Below are 20,481 nucleotides of genomic sequence, written 5' to 3'. Positions count from 1 at the left end.
GCAAGTGGATCAATTCATGATGTTCTTAATATTTCAACTTTTAGACTTTCAATCCACGACAATGAAGAGGGACTCCATTATTATTATTGCTCAATAATGTATAGCTACAACACAGTACTCGAGAACACCGTTACCGGTGGTAACATTAAGAGAATGTGTCTTTGCGATCACAAACCCACGTGCCAATCGGAAAACACCAGTCCCGCCAATGATTGGCATCTCACTTGGCGGTTTCAGAGCAGTATTTCTGCCCAAAATGGTAACGCTGCTAGCATTTTGAACTTCCCAGTTGTGAAAACAAAGTTCATGGCCACAAGTAGACCGAGTTCTTGCTGCCCAGCTGACCCTTCGAGCCCCTGAGCCCTACCCACGAGCCTAGAAGTGGGTTCGGGGCCTTCTGTCAGTGGGTCATCAAAAATAAAAACTGCTCCAAAGATGGTGGGTGATTTCACGGTGGATGATGCTTGGGCTACTTGTGTAAGAAATTACATAAATGTCCCTTATGTCATATTTAATTTGATGTAACGGTTATGGCTTTTAATTACTGTAACGGTAATTATAATAAATGCATTCAATATGATTTAAACGGTTTTTTATATTCCACATTATGGTTCATGATAATAACGGTTTTTATATTTATGTTTGTAATTTAATACTTTGATGGGAGGAATAAAATCAGCTAACCATTAAAGATTAGGGTCCCTGGCCTACCTATATAAAGAGTCCTATGTATCCATCTATTGGCACCTATAGGCATAGGCCAGAAGATCTTCAATCTAATTCTATTTTGCAGAATTTCTGTTTATCGCTAAAGCTTCTTCATATGTTTGAGCAAAAATGGCCGGATGTATTTATATTCAATTCCGCTGTTTATTTTATTAGCATTTTATTTAAATTATGCTTACATGTGGTATCAGAGCCTGCCTCTATGCCAATTTGCTTAGCATTCAGTTTTGATTAAATTTTCGTTGGTTTAAATTTTCGGGTCAATGGGTTATGATATTTGGGTTAATGGGATAGGATTTTAAAACCCATGCAATTTTTGGTCACTAAAGGGGCTGACCCAAATGGGCCAGCCCAATACTGAAACTATACCCAGCCCGATTCATGCCAATTTTGGGTCTATAAGTGGGCTGACCATAATGGGCCAGCCCAATGAGGTAAAATCCAGCACAAGCCCGATCCAGTTAAAAAAAAAAAGAGAACTGGATCATTAAGTGGGCTGATGCAAAAGCCCAACCCATTTCTAGTAGCCCATCTAGAATTTAAAAAAAAAAAAAAAAAACACTTGGAATTTATTTCTCTTATGTTTTACATGTTCAGTATTTAAATTATTGTTTCTTTAATACTTGAACTTAGGAATATAATTAAATTTTGAATTATATTGTTTAAATATAATTTGTTTGATGCCTAGACCTAAGAATAATTAACAATACCATACATGCTGACGTGTTTACAGTAATATCCAAGAATGCAATGTCTAGAAAAGTTCTGGCTAAGGAAAGTCTTGGGATTTAAGTGTGTCCGTTGTGACCCCTTCACTTTCCTGGGAACTCACCTGGTTACACCTTGGAAAATGCTGTTTACCCCATTCAGGTATTGGTTTGTTATATTCTTGGGGTCATTTGTGGGCATCTATAAAGTTGATTAGATGTTAATGAAGTCGCAATTATTATGATAATTTTGGGAGAGCCAAAGCATTCCAATTTTTGAATAATAATTGCATCAGGATTACACACACGTAATTATCATAATATTTTGGGAGAGCCACAGCATCCCATTTTTTATTGATAATTACATCAGGATTACACGTATGAACATCATAAAGAATTTTATTAGATGTTCATAAATTGTAGCGTAATTATTATGATTTTGGGAGAGCCACAGCATCCTAATTTTATAATAATTACATAAAGGTCGTACACATTTGAACTTTATATAGAAAATTAACATCATGTTGTAATTAATTCATAAAATTAATTGCTTATCCCCACAGGGACGTTTTTATTTTTATGACTTAATTAGAATAAGATAACAAATTTAACATTAAAAGTAAAGTTTCTCTTAGGCCCACAGGTACGAAGAATTTTATTTATTAATGTTTAAATTTATTAGTCTTATTAATAAATGGTAAAATTTCATGCGTGATGCAACCTTTGCCCACAGGTAGGTTGAAATTTACTATTTACTATTAAATTGGCATTGACTAATTTAAAATAAAGTTACTTCATAGCATTAAAGTATTTTTTTTTGTTTGTTTATTTTTTTGTTATTGCAGTTATTTCTATCACTTTACTTTTAGTAGTTGCATGTTCCAATACTTTATGCTAATAATTTTTCTGATTGGAAAAATGCTTTTATGGTCTCAAAAGTGTTTCTAATCCCATTATGGGAATGGGGGATATGATAAGTTAGCTTAATTCCCTAAATATTGAGATTTTTTAAGTCATTCTTGGTATATTTCATTTTGAATTTTCTCTTCTGATTATTTTATCTTCTAGCACACATAAAGATAATTGGTTAATTAAATGAACTTCTAACCATGTGTGTTTAAGAAGATGAGAGAATCCATAAAGTCTTCACATGATTACTCATGTTAAAGAAAATACCAATAAAGGCAATAATATCCAACATTTAAAGCATGAGAATAAGGTGCCAAGAAAGTATTTTGGTAATCAAGATACTTATTTCTCTTGCAATAAAGAAAACATAAGGGCATATAAAGAAAAATTGCATGAAGTAAAAGAAATGACTAGAAATTAATAAAATCTCATTTATATAGTGTGTAGTGAATCTCCTTTATTGACTCCTTTAAATATGTTATGAATTGATTCTGGTTAACAATCCATGTTGTCAACACAATGCAAAGTTTTCTTAAAATGAATAACACGTGTTTACAATTGAAGGTTATTGGGATTTATAGATTAATTTTAAAATTCAGTTATTTTTACCTCAATAATGTTTTAAATATTCCAGATTTTTCAAGAAAAATTTAATTTATATTTTAGCTTGTTAAATAAAATTTCAATTTTTTTAACTTGAAATTTTTATTTAGGGTGGAATATTAGTTGATGGTTTATTAAAATTTATCTGTATCCCAAGTTTGAAGCAAATTTATTGTTTATTTTTGCATAATGATGTTGACGTAAAGTGGAGTATTGTGAATGAAAAATACTCTTATCATGGCATTGGAGATTGAAATATATCTCCATAAAGAAAATAAAAGTCGATAAATAATAATTTATTGATTTTGGTACTTGTGTGGAGGGAAAGCATACCAACAAGACCACTAAAGATGCCAACGAGAGCATTTTGAAATTCTTGAGATGATGCATATTGATAGGTGTTGACCTTTTCATACTCATTGCCTAAATGGTCAGAGATATTTTTATTTCATTTAGTTATGACCATATAAGATTTATGTATCTATATCTTCTAAAATAATAAGGCTAATGTATTGAATGCTTTCAATACCTATAAGGTAGAAGAAGAGAAACAACATGAAGATCATAAGATTTGATATAGGCAAAGAGTATTATGGTAGGTACACACAAAAGGGAAATGATTAGTAATACTAATCTGCTATTACCCTTATAGAGTAAAGCTTTAAAGACCGTTGTGTATATGTTAAACATGATTTCATCTAAGGTTGTTCTTAAGATACTTTTTAAAGTATGAAATAGATGGAAGCCAAGTTTAAATTATTTACACATATGGGGTTGCCTTGTTAAAGAGGGGATTTATAATCCTCGCCTAAGGAAATTAGATTCAAGGACAATCAACGGATCTTTTATAGGATATCTAGTGAACTCTAAGGGGTTTTAATGTTTTATTATCCTTCATATAATCATAGAGTTGTTGATTGTAAAATTTCTAGAAGATACAGAACCTAGTGGGAGTGCTCATTCACACAAATTGAAATTTGAGGAAGCACTAGAGTTGGCCAAATCTTCTCCTCATAGAGGAAGATTGATTGTATTCAGGGAAAATCAAATTGATTATCCTGAGCCACAATCAGTTCTAGAACAACCAACTCATACAGAACAAGTTCAAAATAAATCTATTCTCCCATTGCAAAATGCAGAGGAAGTAGAATTAAGAAAATCCTATAGAATAAGGAGATCAACAATTCTTAGTGATCATGTTTGTATATCTCCCAGAGTCTGATGTTGACATTGGATATAAAGATGATCCAAAATTGTTTTCACATGCTATGAGTGGAGAAAACTCCACATTATGATTCAATGCCATGAAGTAAGAGATAAATTCATGGCTCAAAAGTCAAGCTAGACTCGTAGCCAATGGTTTTACTCATAAGGAAGGCATTGATTATCATGAAACATTCTCTCCAGTACCTAAGAATGATTCATTAAGATAATCATAGCATAAGTAGCCCATTTTGACCTAGAGCTGCATTAAATAGATGTGAAAACAACTTTCTTGAATTGAGATCTTAAATATGAGGTCTACATGAGACAATCTAAGGGTTTTATAAATAACAGTCAGAATGCTTGCAAAATAAATAAATCTATTTTTGGGCTGATATAGATCTCACATTGGTAGTACTTTTTACAAGGTTATTACTTCATTGATTATTGAAAATCTTGTTAATTAGTATATATACCTTAAGGTCAGTGGGAGTAAAGTAATCATTCTAGTCCCATATGTAGATATTATTTTGTAAGCAAGTGATTTAAGTTTTGCTACATAAAGTTTATCTCACAAAACTTTGAAATGAAGGATTTGGGTGAAACCTCTTATGACTTTGACATAGAGATTCACAAGAGACATAAAGCACATTAACATTGTCTCGGAAGGCCTACATTGAATAAGTTTTGAGAAGATTTAGAATGAAGGATTTTGCACCTTCAGTAGCAATTAAGAGGGACAAATTTAATAGATATTAATTGTCCCAAAAGGTATTGGAACAAAAGGACAGATGAAAGGTCTTTTGTAAGCATATGCATTATGCAACCTAATGCAAGTATAGGCTTGCACTAGACTTAATCATTGAACTGACAATAAGAATATTTGGTCAAAAAAAAAGTGCTGCAAATAAAGTCTTGCGGTATATGCAAGGAACCAAGAAGTACAACTTAACATAAAGATATACTTTCCATTTGGAGGTGGTTAGTTGTTTAGATTTGAGTTTTGCTGATTGTGTAGATAGTAGAAAGTCTTCTTTAAGGTATATATCTTTTATTGAGGGGTATATCCTAGAGATGCAGTATGCAAACCAAACTATAGTCGCTACATCTACCATGAAAGCTAAAATTCTCGCGTGCTATGAATTTAGTACACAGGCATGATGGATGAGACATTTTGTTGAAAGTCTCAGTATTGTCGATTTTAGAGTTAGACCATAAAGATACTCTGCGGTAATTCTACTATAGTCTTCTTTTATAAGAACAAAGAGTAGAAGCAGAAGTAAATATATCGACATTAAGTATCTCAGTACGAGAGAACATTAAAGAGATATAAAATGTCTATTGAGCATATAAGTACTGAATTAATGATTGCAGTTCCCATGACTAAAAGTTTACCGGTAAAGAAAGTATAAAGTCATGCGAAGTATATGAAATTCATTAATTCATTTCTGCTTAGTTTTTCTCTATTTGGTCTATAGACATCAAGTTATTGTTTATAAAGTTTTGTGCACATTTGTTATATCATCCATGGGGATAAAACTAAAGTAGGACCCGAATAACTTATGAGAAGTTTATTCATAAAGTTTGATTGCCCATATAGTGCTCATTTAGGGAATATTTTATATGTAATACATGAAAGGGACAACTTATTATATAAAGTTTTACCGCCATGATTCATGTGTAGTATTCCTTTTGTGAGTGGGAGGATTTCTTGAATTCTTGGAATAAATAAAGTAATTGTCATATTGAAGAACTGAATATCGTAAGGAATTATATGTGTCATAAGGGCTAAGTGGGAGAATGTAAGAAATTACATAAATGTCCCTTATGTCATATTTAATTTGATGTAACGGTTACGGCTTTTAATTACTGTAACGGTAATTATAATAAATGTATTCAATATGATTTAAACGGTTTTTTATATTCCACATTATGGTTCATGATAATAACGGTTTTTATATTTATGTTTATAATTTAATTCCTTGATGGGAGGAATAAAATCAGCTAACCATTAAAGATTAGGGTCCCTGGCCTACCTATATAAAGAGCCCTGTGTATCCATCTATTGGCACCTGTAGGCATAGGTCAGAAGATCTTCAATCTAATTCTATTTTACAGAATTTCTGTTTATCGCTAAAGCTTCTTCATATGTTTGAGCAAAAATGGCCGGAGGTATTTATATTTAATTCCGTTGCTTATTTTATTAGCATTTTATTTAAATTATGCTTACAACTTGTACTGAACTTACGTTTTTCCCTGAGAGTGTGTCGTGAAGGTAAAAATGGAGCCGGGACACCTTCTGTTTGGCATAATGGAGGTTTTGGAACCATTCATCAACTCCTTTGGGCTCTTCAACGATGCTGTACACCAATGGCATGGCCATGCCAAGTGAGAAAAGCAGAAGCAGAGCTAGCTTTGCCATTCCCCCTTTCACTGATCAGGCTACGGAGTAGGGAGTAGGGAGGAGGGAGGGTCTTTATTGTCTCTATTTTAACTTTTGTTTTTGTCATGCAATTGACAATATATTCTCGTTGTTGGTGACCAACTACCTAGTCTACCTTATATTGGAGATGTTCTTGCTCTTGAGTCTTGCACTTGCAGCCAATGAAAATGCAGATTGACATGCGTAGTGATGGCGGGAAGCGTAATAGTATCCAAGAACAATCCCTCTAATAGTGGGCCCCGGGCCCAAGATAGAGCCAACAAGGCCTATTTGGCGGGTGACACTGCATGCAAGCGACCGGGCCAGGTCCAATTGGGCCTCTGGAGAGTCTTAACAACTCGCAGAGTTTAGCATAGTTGGCTACTTGTGAATTGATTTGCTTCCTTAACACGAAATCCTTAGAGCCTGACATAGTTTTCTGATAACCCCACTTCAATCGCTTCTCATATTCTTGGTAGATGGCATTTAGTTTGACACTATGGCCTTCCCAGAGCCGTATTACGACGAAAGGCAAGATACGACGTGAGATGTGACTCGTCAGGATTAGTGACCAAACACTAGAAAATTGCTCAACAGTAGGGGACACTTGGCGAAACACCCATGCAGAGGAAAAAAGACCCTATGACGTGAAGAAAAGAGCTATTTCCATTTATTCTATCTCTACACAACAATCTTCTAAGCTTACCATTCTTCTTCCCTAAGAAAATACTGATTAATTTAGCCATATGATTGTCCCTTGTTGGTACATTCGACGAGGTCACTTGTAATTGTTTCTTTTTATCGTTCGCTTAAAGTACGGAGTCTAATCAACTGATTCTTTCAATAATTATTCGGTGTCAACCTCATCTAGACAATGACACCTGAGATTGGGTTGAGTGTTAAAATATTAATTAAAGTTTTCTTTTATCAACTTAAACTTCTAAAATAAATAATGAGATAAGTGATGATTTTACAATAATGATTTACAATAGCTCAATGTTAAATTTTGCTACCAACCTACCATTTTTTCTTTTTGGTTTTCCCATGTATTGAATACAACTTCTCTGGCCAGAAGAATATTAAATGGAACTTAAAGTTGGAAGAATGTATCAACTATCTATCGTAGTTGTTCACAATATGCTTCCACAGGGTTTTGACAAAAAGTCACTTCTTTGCTTCAATTTTTTTCCTCTATTATTTTCCACCTACCATATCAAGACTAATTTAGGGCTGCCTTGTTTCTCACCGTTTTGAAATGTGCAAAAGATGAAAAGAAGAGTTAGAAGTTATGACAATGAGCAGGCCAATAATCAAGTGCCTTATGCAATTATATTATGCCAAGACAACCTGTCTAACATCAACAACTTCTTAAGGAAGATGTATGGCTGACTGGGCCGAATATTTAGAATCAGCTCAAAAACAAAAGAACAATTGTACCAATTACAAGTATTAATATGATTTCTGTAAAGCAGAATTATTATCATTATTATTTTGTTTTTTTTTGTTTTTTTGTTTTTTGTAGCAAAAAATTATAATTAAACCAAAAAATATTTTTCGGATTGATTGAAAAAGCTTCTTTAATTTTTGTAAAATGGTTTCCCTTTCTCTTTTTTCTTTTTTTTTTTTTTTTTTTTTTTTTTTTTTTTTTTTTTGGAGTTTGAGCCTCTAATTCTCAAATTCCCGGAGTTCACCTGACTACTATCGGACCACCACTAGAGGTTGTTGGACTACCGTTGGACCTCTACCAGAGGTTGCTGGGAGTCTTAAGCCTTTTTTTGTTGTCGATCATTTTCTATACGAGGCAAACGATGAAAAATATTTTCGAAGAATCACAAAAATAATTTCGTTGAAAATATTTTCTGACGGAAAATATTGATAGGCTACAACATTCTATTGGGCAATGACTTTGCAAATGTGTCATTGAATCAATTTCATGGGGGAGAGCAATGCTAAATTTACAATTAGCCTACTATTTTTTTACATGCTAGCATATGATTGAAGGGTGGCACTGGCACACTAGCTTCTAATTTTTTTTTTTACTCTTCAATTGCATGCTGACAAGTGTCAACAAGTTATAAAATAGTTATAAACGAATTATAGGTCTACCATTTATGAGTAGAACAATGCTACATACTATATTTTCATCTTACTGAGCTGATGTGGCAGTGCTTAATTTTTTATTATTATTGGCAGATGCACTATACCAGCTTAATAAAATAAAAGCGTAATAAAAATGTAGCATAAATCTTAGTCTTATGATTATCTCATGGTTGGCTAATCATTTTGAGGCCCAAAATGCTTAAGAGTGGGCAGTATTCTATTTTCCACAGGGTGAAGACAAAATTCTTGCCCAATTGATAAGGCCTCTTCGCAAAGCCATAGAGACCGAGGCCTGATCGACGGGCTTAGATGTAGTTCAGGTCCTAAGCTAATGGATCTTCTATGAAACTCGAAAGGATAGAGAAGGTGGGCAATTTGCGATGACCCAGTACTAACCCATACCAATTGGAGCAAAAGCCTTGGGCAACATCAAAACCAGACTCAAATTGGATTATCCCTTTCCCTTTTCTTTTCTTTTCTTTTTTTTTTTTTTTTTTTTTTTTTATTTTTATTTTTATTTTTTTTTTTAAAAAAAAAAAAAAATTTTATAGCTCAAAAAGTCGAATTGGAATTTTTTGAAAATTTCTCCCCGAATTTTTATACGATTGTGTCAATCTTCTCCTCTAAAATACCAAAATTTGTTATGTTCCCCCCTAATGACAAAAATACCCTTTCTAAAGTTATTAAATTTTAAAAAAAAACTAAAAAGATCATTAAAATAAATCTAAAATAACAAAAATTTATAAAAAATAAAACAAAAAAAATAAAAAAAAAATAGTTTTTTTTTTTTTCGTTTGTTTTCTTTTTTAATTTCATTTATTTTATAGTTTTTTTTTTTTTTAAAAAAAAATCGTTCTTTTTTTTTTTTTTTAATTTTCGAATTTATAAAGACAATTTTTTGTTATTGAAAAAATAATTAGTGTCATTTTTGTCTTTTTGTTGGTCTTAGGGGGGACATTAACATGTTTTAGTAGTTTGAGAGGAGATATGGATATAATTGGTAGTTTGGAGGGTATATTGACAATTGAATAGTAGTTTGAGAGAGATATGTGTATTTTTTCCTTTTTAAAATTTGAACATGAAGAAATAAGGGGTTTAAGTGCGTTGGGCAAATTTCCAGTAACCTGGGTATAAAATTCACCTGCTTGAGTACCAAGTCCCACAACCGTCTCTCAATTTTACGACAGGTCATTTTTTACATGATTCGCAAACTCGTAAAAAACTCAATACGAAATTAGTGTATTATAATTGAAGGGTTTGATTTATTTAATTAATGTATCAAGTTAGAATTGACTTATATAGTCTTAAACTCATACCTCGACACAATCCGAATCTAATACATGACATTTAGATTTAGCAATTTTTTACACAACCTATGAACCAAATAACCCAACACAAATTAATAGATTATGTTAGAGGGGTCTGACTTGTTTTGTTGGGGAGAATATTGGCCTTCTTGGGTGTTTGACCCAACTCGAACACCAAGCCCATTGGGTCCACCCGACCAGGTCAAAATAGTTCAAGAGGAATTAATCTATCCAAGCCCACCAGGATCATTTGGGCCCAACCTGTTCAACCGACCTGACTATTCGACCCGGATAGCCGACCTGGGTGCCATCTGACACTTACGCTCGCTTAAATCTCGAGATTACCTGGGATTTAGGGGATACGACGTACGAAGCACAACTAAAATCATGCGCCCAAAGCTTCACCAACGACATCACTCATAAGGGGTCGTGGACACGAAATATCCGTGCGCTCGAGGCCACGTTCTCTTCAACTACCGATTCCCGAATATACAAGGAACCGGTTAACTGCTCTCCAATCTCTATAAATACCAAAGACCCTTCAAAATATGGAGGTACGCTATTTAATCTCTCTAGCATTACTTTGCACATTTATTCTCAGAACAATACACTCATTTAAGCATCGGAGCGGGATTGTCGGAATCCCCCGACGCATCTTTCTTTTGTAGGAGTTGGAAGAAGGAGCATACGAGGCAAATTCCTGATCGACACGTCACCTACCGGAAACTGTCTCAACATGTTTAATTAAAAAGTTTAAGTATGGACTGCTTCAAGACATTGATGGGTCAACGAAGCAGGAGGCCTCATCATCATCACAACACGCTCTTTCAATGATGGAGGAGCTGAAAGCATTGATTGAGCAGCTGATTCAGGCGGTGAGCGGCGTGGGCTAGAACATCGCCACCATGGTCGTGGAGCAACAAAGGGACCGGCAAATATTAGAGCGGATTGAGATGGGGATCACAGAGTTGAAAGAGAGACTCCAGTGAGGAGTGGCTGGCCACAAGGGACGAGGATTCATATTAGCTTGGTTTTGCTTTTTTCCTGACAAAGCATTGCCCAGACTAGGACATTTTGACCATGTAGATTTTTGGACATGTAGTTGTAAATACTTGTAATGTTACCTATATATTGGCTGTGTATGGACAAGCCATATCTATTGTTTTGAATTTTAGGCTTAGTTTGTTTAGGGTTAAAATATCTTTTGAAAAATAGGGTTTGGTGCAACTGGAAATATAGTTAAATTGAAAAAGTTTTTTTACTTTCGAAAAATAGTTTCTGTTTTTAAATTTTGTAAATCATTTTCGAGGTTGTGTTTTTTCTTCTCAAAGACTCAAACGGTACTTGAAATTTGCTGGTTCACCACTGAACCTTTGATGTACTGTCGCCAGAGGTTGTTGAAAGTTGGACATTACTGGCTATATATATATATATATATATATATTTATTTATTTTTTTGGCTAAGCTAGGAAAATATTTTACGGGAACATTATTACTTAGAATTTCTTTCTAGTTCATAACGTGTATTTGATTAGTTGGTTGTTGGGATTAGGGGCACCATGCGCGCACGTATGAATCAAATGAAATATAATTTACGTCGAGTTAGAATTGAAATTTTGACAGAGGAGATCAGATGTAATATAACAAACACGTGATAAGTCTTTAAAAGAAAATTTAATAACAATTATAATCATAACTCAAAGAAGGTTTTATGTTCATATATAGAAATAATAAATTTAGGTAAACACTCAATTTTGGAAAAATATTAACTATAATATAGGCAAATAATAAAAGCTTTAATAAGAAGTGCGGGATTAAAACACTTGGAATAGGTTTAGATGCACCGTTTGAACGCTTCAAACAATGTTAATTTGAACGATGCCGCGTAAGAGCGTAAGAACTTTTGGTTCATCATTTTAATGATTCACGTTAGCAATCAAATATGGGTTGTCCATTATAACGGCACGTGAGCCATTCGAACGGAGACAATTGAAATGCGAAAATAATGTCTCGACCTTAAAAATAACGGGGAGCCTATATAAATACTGAATAATGCTAAAAGTCTCTTTTGTGTCATTTTTATGTTCTTCCAAAAATGAGGTGACTTTTAAAATTACCACTGAGCTTGCGATAGATCACTATTGAATTTTGATCAAGTGGTAATTTTAAAAGTCACTTCATTTTTAGAAAGACGCAAGAGTGACATATGATGGATTTCTAAAATTACTTATAAATACCCCATAAACCTTAGGTGGCTCATTTCCCTCAACCACCCAGCAGCCAAGAGAGTACTGAAAGGAGGATAAATGAGAGATTTCTAAAATGTTTTGAAGCCACAGAGGAAAGAGCTTCACAAGCAAGGCTTGGGTAAGAACATTAAGCCCTAACTCTTAGTTTGTGGGAATTGAAGATTTTGGTTTACACATAACAAGATTAAAAAATAGTGGTTAAAAAAATATGGTTGAACAAAAAATTGATTAAAAATATTAAAGAATACAGTAACTAAATAAATAAATAATTCAACAAAAATTAATTATCATTTAAAACAAAATATAAATATACCTTGTAAGCAACATGCAACATTTCTGAAATGAAATGTTGTCTTTCAACTGACCCATTAGCAAATATATCATGCTAGTGTGTTGCAAAGCAGAGAAAATGAATTTTATCTAAGGTTGTCTAGGGCCATTTTTATCCACACAATATTTGTGACTTTTCTTCACTTTTAATGATACACCACTTTTCAAAAGAAGGTCTTAGCTTAGCTTCCAAAAGGCCTGGCTAATCAGAAAAGAGAGAAAAATAAATAAATTAAATGCATATTAAATTAAATTAATTTCATTTTCAAGGGTGATTTGTTTATTCATTTTTTGACATGTCCACACAATATGAGAGATGATGATTCGAACTAGTGACCTCCGCTTCATGAGGTGTAGTCTCCAACCGATTGAACTACCTCTTGAGAACCATTTTCGAGGGTGATTAATTAAACAATAAGGCCTCGGGTAAATTAACTAATTAATTTCTGCCTGCAATAGCTTGATCATCACCAAGGCTGAGGCAATTAACCCAGATATGATTATTCAATTTTACCTAGCTATAATTTATTTATCCTCATTGATATGGCTTATCTCGGACTGGGTCCATTTGTTCGACGCAAACCATATATAGAAACAGAGACAAGATCAAATGAAACTAAAAACCATGCAAAGATTGTCTTCTTGGATAAACAGCTGGTTAATTATTTCATTAAACCAAATGGAGAAATACAAATAGAGAAATAAAAGAAAACTGAAAGCTTAATTAATACAATAAAACTTCTACTACATAAGAAATTAAGGGGCCGGCTAGATTCATTCAATCTAAAAGATCAAGAATTCAAGATGGCACTCAGTTACTCTGCTTTGCTTCAGTGTTGTTTGACTATCTTAGTCATGCCGCTATGCCAGGATACTTTTGGAAGAAAACCCTGGAGGAGGACCCAAATTTTTCTGAACAAATGGTTTCCTTGCAATTGATTCAAACCCAGGAGGAGGACCCAAATTTTTCTGAACAAATGGTTTCCTTGCAACTGATTCAAATCCAGGAGGAGGAGGGATCAGCAACCTTTCTGAAGAGTACGGTTTCCCTGAAATTGATGAAGAAAAACAAAGACCAGTTGTTGTAAATGGTAGAACATCAGTAGTCTCAACCAGAAAAGGATGACGCAGTAGCATCTCAGCCGTCCACCTCTTTCTCGGGTCCCTCGCAAAACACCTTCGCAAGAAATCCTTGCCAATCTCTGACATGTTTTCGGGAATCTTGGGTGTCTCCATAGCAATCTGAAGCATCAAAGCCTTCATCTCCGTGTCTTCCATGAATTCCCACGGCCGGTTTCCGGTGATCATCTCAACTACTATGCATCCTAGAGACCATATATCCAAACCGCCTTGAATTTCACCAACTACAACAGATTCCGGAGACATGTAAATAGGTGTTCCTCGGAAAACAGACTTTCTTGTAATTAACTCATTTTTGTCTCCAGGAATCTTTGATAACCCAAAGTCGGTGATCTTTACGTAGCTCGCGCCGTTAGGAGAATAGAAAACAAGAATGTTTTCTGGTTTAAGATCGCAATGAACGTACCCCCTTTCATGGATGCAATGAAGGCCTTTGAGAATCATTCGAGTATACTTTTGGACGTCACCTTCTTGTAACTTTCCTCCACTTTTCTCCATTAAATCATGGAGATCACCTCCCGATGCGTACTCCAGCAGTAAATTGTAGAACCTTTGGCCGCGTTGATCAACGCTCAAATCAACTCCGAAACAACGAACAATCTCAGAACAATCAACAAACCGTTTAAGAATTTTGGCCTCCTTCAGAAGCGAAAAAGAGTGCTCAAGAATCGCCGACTTCACTGCTATTAACCCAAAAGAAGGATATGAGTTCGTGCATACCGCTAAATGTACCTTGCCGTACGATCCTCTCCCAAGTTCTTTAATTTTGATCCACTCCATACGAGGCTTCGGAATTGGAGGGTAGCCTTGACGAGGAAAAGGCTTGAAGAGCATACCGCAATGATCATGAGCTTCATCCATTTTGGATAGCGTGCATGAAGATCGACGAAAGTGATCGAAGACAAATCTAGGAAATTGTAATCTTTTTTCTGGGCCAAGAACTAGATTTGAGTCGGTTCAGAGATAGAATAGTAAACTAGCTTGAAGAATGACGCAACCTAAATGAAGGGTTAATGTATATGTACGTAGGCCGTTGGGTTGTGAAATTATAAGTCGGTGGTTCGGATTCCAATAGAAGGTCGGACATCCGAAGGAAACTAGGATGAAGATGCTATATAATTATCTCTTTGACTTGAGAGGATTTAGGCAGGAGATCACTTTTGAACTCGCATAATTAAATAAAAATTGGTTGTTCAATTATTTATCTGGTCAAATGAATCTTATAAATGGTCTCTCACAATCACCTGTCCGAATTCTCTCAAATTTGGACAAATAATTGTAGATGATCCTGATACACAATTTGATGGATTTGGATACTGTACAATTTCGGAGAAATTTTAAATTCTCAGTTTACGTGAATTCAAGCCCCTTTTTTTACATTGAACGGAGTAAAAAATGCTATCTATTAAAGATATGACATGTTACTGAAGCAACCCAACAAAATTTTATTCCAAAATGTTTTTTCGTCAGTTTTGAAAAGATGTTTCTTCTTTACTATATTTTAAAAGACAGTTTTTTGCTCGCTTTTGCAAGAACATGATAAAAATATACTCAATTCTCATTAGTAACATGTCACATTTTTTATATCGTTCTATGTATGAGACGACCCAAAATTCACACAATTTGAAAACTTTAAATTTTAAAAAAATTATAGGAGATCCTGATCCGAATTTTATTGTCCACATGTACGTGTCATAAATCGTGGGCCAGAGGAATTGACAAAGCAGTAATTCAATATGTAGGGCACGATATATTGTTGATGCATCATAAGAAATGTAAATAATAATGGATTTGTGTATGTTAATTTAGGGAATCAGCATCATATATGATCCAAAATTAATTAGTCACAAACTAAATACAGAATTAACTGAACACTATATTATCGAACGAAAGTGAAGACAAATCTAGAAAATTGTAATCTTTTTTCTGGGCCAAGAAGAACAGATTTGAGTCCGTTCAGAGATAGAATAGGAAACTTGAAGAATGAGGCAACCTAAATGAAGGGTTAATGTATATCTAGTAGCCGTTGGGTTGTGGAATCATAAGTCGGTGATTCGGATTCCTATAGAAGGTCGGACATCCGAAGGAGACTAGGATTTGATTGTCCACGTGTACGTGTCATACTGAGCCAGAGGAAGTGACAAAACCAGTAATTCAATAGGGCACTATATATTTGTTGATGCATCATAAGAAATATAAATTAAAGTGGACTTATTTATCTTAATTTAGGGAATTAATCACCATCATATATGATCCAAAATTAGTCACAAACTAAATACAGAATTAACTGAACACATAAAATAAACAAACGGCAAAGCGCATTTAATCAAAATATTATTTATATAGTATACGAACCAAGGGTGCATGGCGACAATTTTAATCACAAAAAAAAAAAAAAAAAAAGGTGACCACAATTATTCAATATAAATGCATGACAGGAAAAAAAAAAAAAAAAAAAAATCAGTTCTTTAAGTTTTGATGCAATTGTAATTTAGTTCTCAAGTTTTCAATTTCAACAATTAGGTCCTTAAACTTTCTTTTGATTTCAAACAGGTTCTCCGTCAACCGGAGAAGGATCCTCTCCATTTGGTGTATTTAGGAAGGGTATAATGGTCTTAAAAAGCTCTGAAATAGAGAGGATATGTTTCTGCGTCAACCTACCATCCAATTAATTAACGATATGTCATATCAAACCAATCAATTAATGTCATGTAATTTTTATTTGGCATGTCAAATTAGAGTAGTGCTAGAAGTTCCTTATATATAAAAAATGAGGTGGCTTTTAAAATCACAATTGTGCTTGTAATTAATCACTATTAAATTTTGATCACATGGCGATTTTAAAAACCACCTCATTTTTATAAGGACACAAGAGTGACATATGAAGGACTTTTACAATTACTCGTCAAATTATGTTTCAACTGTATGTGTCAGATGACACAGTTACTTTAAAAAATAATTGTTTTTTATTTATTTATTATTATTTTGGATATATTTGTAATTTGAAGTAATTATGCCACATGACATGTACAGTTGGCATATGACATGTTAAATGAGAGCTACAGATCATTAATTGATTGGTCTAATGTGATATACTATTAATTAATTAAATGGTAGGTTGACTGAGGGACCTATTTAAACTCAAATAAAAACTTAAAGACCTAATTGTTGAAATTGAAAACTTAAGGGCTAAATTGAATCACATGAAAACTGAGGGACTGATTTGATTTTTTCCAAAAAAAGAAAAAAAAAAGAAAAAGAAATTAAGGAGAAGAAGGCCAGCAAAACAACATTATGAACAGAAGAAACCCTAGTGAACCACGGTAACATTGTACCGAACAATAGCATCACCGCTAGTGGCGTTAAACCAATGTGTATGAGCGATGGCATACCCACGTGCCAACCGGAAAATCCCGGTTCCACCTACGATTGCCATCTCACGAACTGGGTGCGACGCCGGGTTCTTGCCAAGAAGGCTAATAGAGCTGCCATTGTAGATGCCGTCGACGAACCCAAAGTTCAAGGCCATGATCAGAGCCAGTTCCTGCTGTCCTGCTGAACCATACAATCCCTGAGCCCTGCCGACGAGCTTTGAATTTGGATCGGGCGTTTTAGTTAATGGGTCATCCGCCATCATGACAACACCAAAAAAGGTTGGAGATTTGTTTGTGTTAGCGGCTTGAGCCACCCGAACAGCGGTGGGGTTCTTGCCACCGACTATGTCATGGAAGTAGAAATTGAGGTTGGTGATCACTGTCTCCTTCTTTTGAAACTCATGGCTTGTGGCCCAGCTCTCTTCTTCAGAGCTTTGAGCCCATGGGATGGCTGCCACTAGGGAGAAGAGCATTAGTACCACACCGATCAGTTTTGCCATTTGCATTTCTTTTTTGTCTACGTGAAACAGAGAAGAGGATGCTAGGGAGACCTTTATAGGTAGACACGTACAAGGGATTTGGCTTTGAAAACAAGTTATATTCAGAGGTCGTTTACCTACAAAGGAATAAGAAATAAGTTTAGCCACCTTTTGAGGGCGTCCACTTGTTTCTGGGAGGGCCAACTTCTTTTACAACTGATTTACAGCTTGACTTCTTATTTTTGGTGGGGAAAGTACCGACCAGCTATGTTTGACTCCGACCGATTGACCAGTCCCCTAAGATAAGATTCAATTAATTTATAACTTGTAAAACTTAGTGGTTTTTACGTGCCTAATTTATTATATTTAGAGATACTTGGCACCTTAACTTGTGTCTTGTGCACATAATTCTTGATGCAGTTTTTGGTTTGGTGACGTGACAGCTTGAGATTGGTTCATTTGCTTGTGACCTGCAAGACAGTAAAAGCTCGTCGAGAGTTGGTCGGTAGAGCCTCCTCCGACGCCCAAGTTAGTAAGGAGAGAAAGAGAGAGAGAGAGAGTGGTTATATTAAAATGATATTTGTTACCTCTTTAACTATTATATGTGTATATATCTGGGCCTCTTCCAAATTGCTGATGTGCGTAGAATAAGTTATATCTTTTTCTTGGTTGTGTGTAGAGGAGATTCTGATATGATTTTTGATATGATTTGACCAATCAATAAATGCGGAAGATCTTAATAAATGCTGAGGATCTTGGTCCTACCCTACCTGTGCACATCTCAAGGGTACAATCCGAGCACATATATAATCTGAGCACTATACGACCCGAGCATAGTCTAGGTGCTGTGTATTCCAAGCGTGTAGCCGTAAAATCTGGACACACATCCCGAGGGCCTCCTCCGGCCCCACCTGCCCTAAGGGATAAAAATTCCCCAACGGAATCAGATGAAGTGTTTAATAGCCTAGAGCTAGGAATTCAATTATTTTGTTGCTTGACTACAATGCAGATCTGCTCGCCTAACTATAGAGTAAGAGCATTCGTCGCTAATGATATCAACTTATCAGCATATATATATATCAACAACTTTTGAGTCATCGCTAATGATCAAATTTCTTACAGTGACATCTAGCTCCATGACTTGTAGATATCAACAGAAGTCAAAAAACTTAGAGAATATATGCTATTATAGAGCCGCCTTAAACTTTAATTTTAGGAGGCTTTCTTATATTTGTGGTTTGCTCAAAGCCATATGCGATTTCAATTACCTTTGGCTCCGAACCGTTTGGTCCTCCAAAGCAAATGCCGAATGGTCTTCCCCCCTGCGGGAACAATTATTCCCAGAAAGCCCCCAACTGCAAGGATAGGAGAAACATGCACCATATATAATCAGGAATTACCAAGGCTTGCGTCTAGCTTTTCCTTTCTCATCATTCATCAACTTGAGGAAACCATCTGATCTAGTCAGTCTAGCTAAATTTGCAAACGCAGTCTTCTCTTTCTTTCCAATCCCATTTGTTGCCTGGGCTTGTATAAAACGTTATTGGTCATAGTTGTTTTGGAGAACCAAAATGCTAAAATTACTCTTTCTGGCTCTACATCCGACTCTCCAATTTAGTGAAACCTTTGGAGAGCATGAAGAAATTAAGGAACGGATGGGGAATACATTCCATATATATGGTGGAATATGCCATGGTAAATGCACCCAAAACTGTGGCCGACAAATTCTGGATTGATAGCCACTTAACCAGAAAAATACTCCAAAAAGTTAAGAGCATTTACAACAGTTTTTTTTTTTTTTTTTTTTTTTTTTTTTAAAAATTCATAATAGCTCCACTTATTTTTCTATATTCCGATTAATTAATTTATTTTTATATAAAATATAAGTTCCCTGATTTACCCTCACATTTTTTACAAAATTTCAAAACAGTCCGTTATAAAATGGAAAGAGATGAGAGAAATATTTTGTCAAAATAATGTATAGGGAAGCTATTTACATTAGATAGCCCTATAACATATCCAATGCTTAAAGAACTAATAGGAAACCTACTGCAAATAGATTTTTTATAAGGTACTTCCATATAAGGTACTGGTAATCATAAGAGCTCATTTGTGGAAGGGGTAGCTCAAAATGTGGGTCATAATATCAGTTAGAATTAACAAATTTAGACCTCTCTCTCTCTCTCTCTCTCTCTAATTTTTCATAAATTGTGTTAGAAATCAAAAGAAAAAAAAAACTTGAGAATTGAAAACGACGACTTATCATGTGTTGGGTTTTTGCAAGTATAATACAATTAGAACAGTCAATTAGTTTTCTAGTTAAGATTTTGCTTACTTGGGGTGGAGTAGTTTCACTTGCTTAATTTTTTGGGTTAAATACCTTTAAGGTCCTTGAGTTTTGACAACTTTATTTTTTAGTTCTTGAGTTTCAATTTGCATCACAGATGATACATCAATTTTGAGAAATGACCAAATTGTACCCCGGTTAACTTCTCCGTCCAAAAATTAACGGTCCGCCACGTGTCAACCTCAGAAGTTGACACGTGGCACTATATAAAAAAATAAAAAATAAAAAATAAAAAATAAAAAATAAAAAATAAAAAATAAAAAATCTTTAAAAATTAATTAAAAAATTTAAAAAAAAAATTGAAAAAACTAAAAAAAAAAGGGGGTGGCTCATTTTGGCCAGGGAGGTGGCCAGCCGGTCTGGGGTGGCCGAACCACCCCCATGTGGTGGTTCGGCCACCCCCTGGACAGAAAAAAAAAAAAATTGGGTTTAGGGTTTTGCCCTTGGGGGTGGCTCGGCCACCCCCAAGGGGCACGGGGGTGGTTCGGCCACCCCAAGAACGGCTGGTCTGGGGGTGGCCGAACCACCCCCGTGGCCCTTGGGGGTGGTTTGGCCACCCCAAGGGCAAAACGGAAAAAATAAACC

General features: G+C 34.8%; 2 protein-coding genes and 1 pseudogene across 2 annotated transcripts; all 3 read right to left on the bottom strand.

Moving 5' to 3' along the window:
- Positions 1-90: 90 nt before the first annotated feature.
- Positions 91-6,643, bottom strand: LOC133881432 (dirigent protein 23-like; annotated as a pseudogene).
- A 6,774-nt stretch (positions 6,644-13,417) lies between these two features.
- On the bottom strand, positions 13,418-14,557 carry LOC133882085 (mitogen-activated protein kinase kinase kinase 20-like). Its single transcript, XM_062321185.1, has one exon. It carries the CDS (start codon positions 14,555-14,557, stop codon positions 13,418-13,420), a length of 1,140 nt encoding a protein of 379 aa, XP_062177169.1.
- A 2,449-nt stretch (positions 14,558-17,006) lies between these two features.
- Positions 17,007-17,570, bottom strand: LOC133882943 (dirigent protein 23-like). The gene has a single exon (XM_062322179.1). It carries the CDS (start codon positions 17,568-17,570, stop codon positions 17,007-17,009), a length of 564 nt encoding a protein of 187 aa, XP_062178163.1.
- Positions 17,571-20,481: the final 2,911 nt, after the last annotated feature.

The sequence above is a fragment of the Alnus glutinosa genome, chromosome 11 (assembly GCF_958979055.1).
Source record: "Alnus glutinosa chromosome 11, dhAlnGlut1.1, whole genome shotgun sequence".
Lineage (NCBI taxonomy): Eukaryota > Viridiplantae > Streptophyta > Magnoliopsida > Fagales > Betulaceae > Alnus > Alnus glutinosa.
The sequence above is the reverse complement of the archived record's forward strand: the minus strand, read 5'-3'. Positions and strand labels throughout refer to the sequence as shown.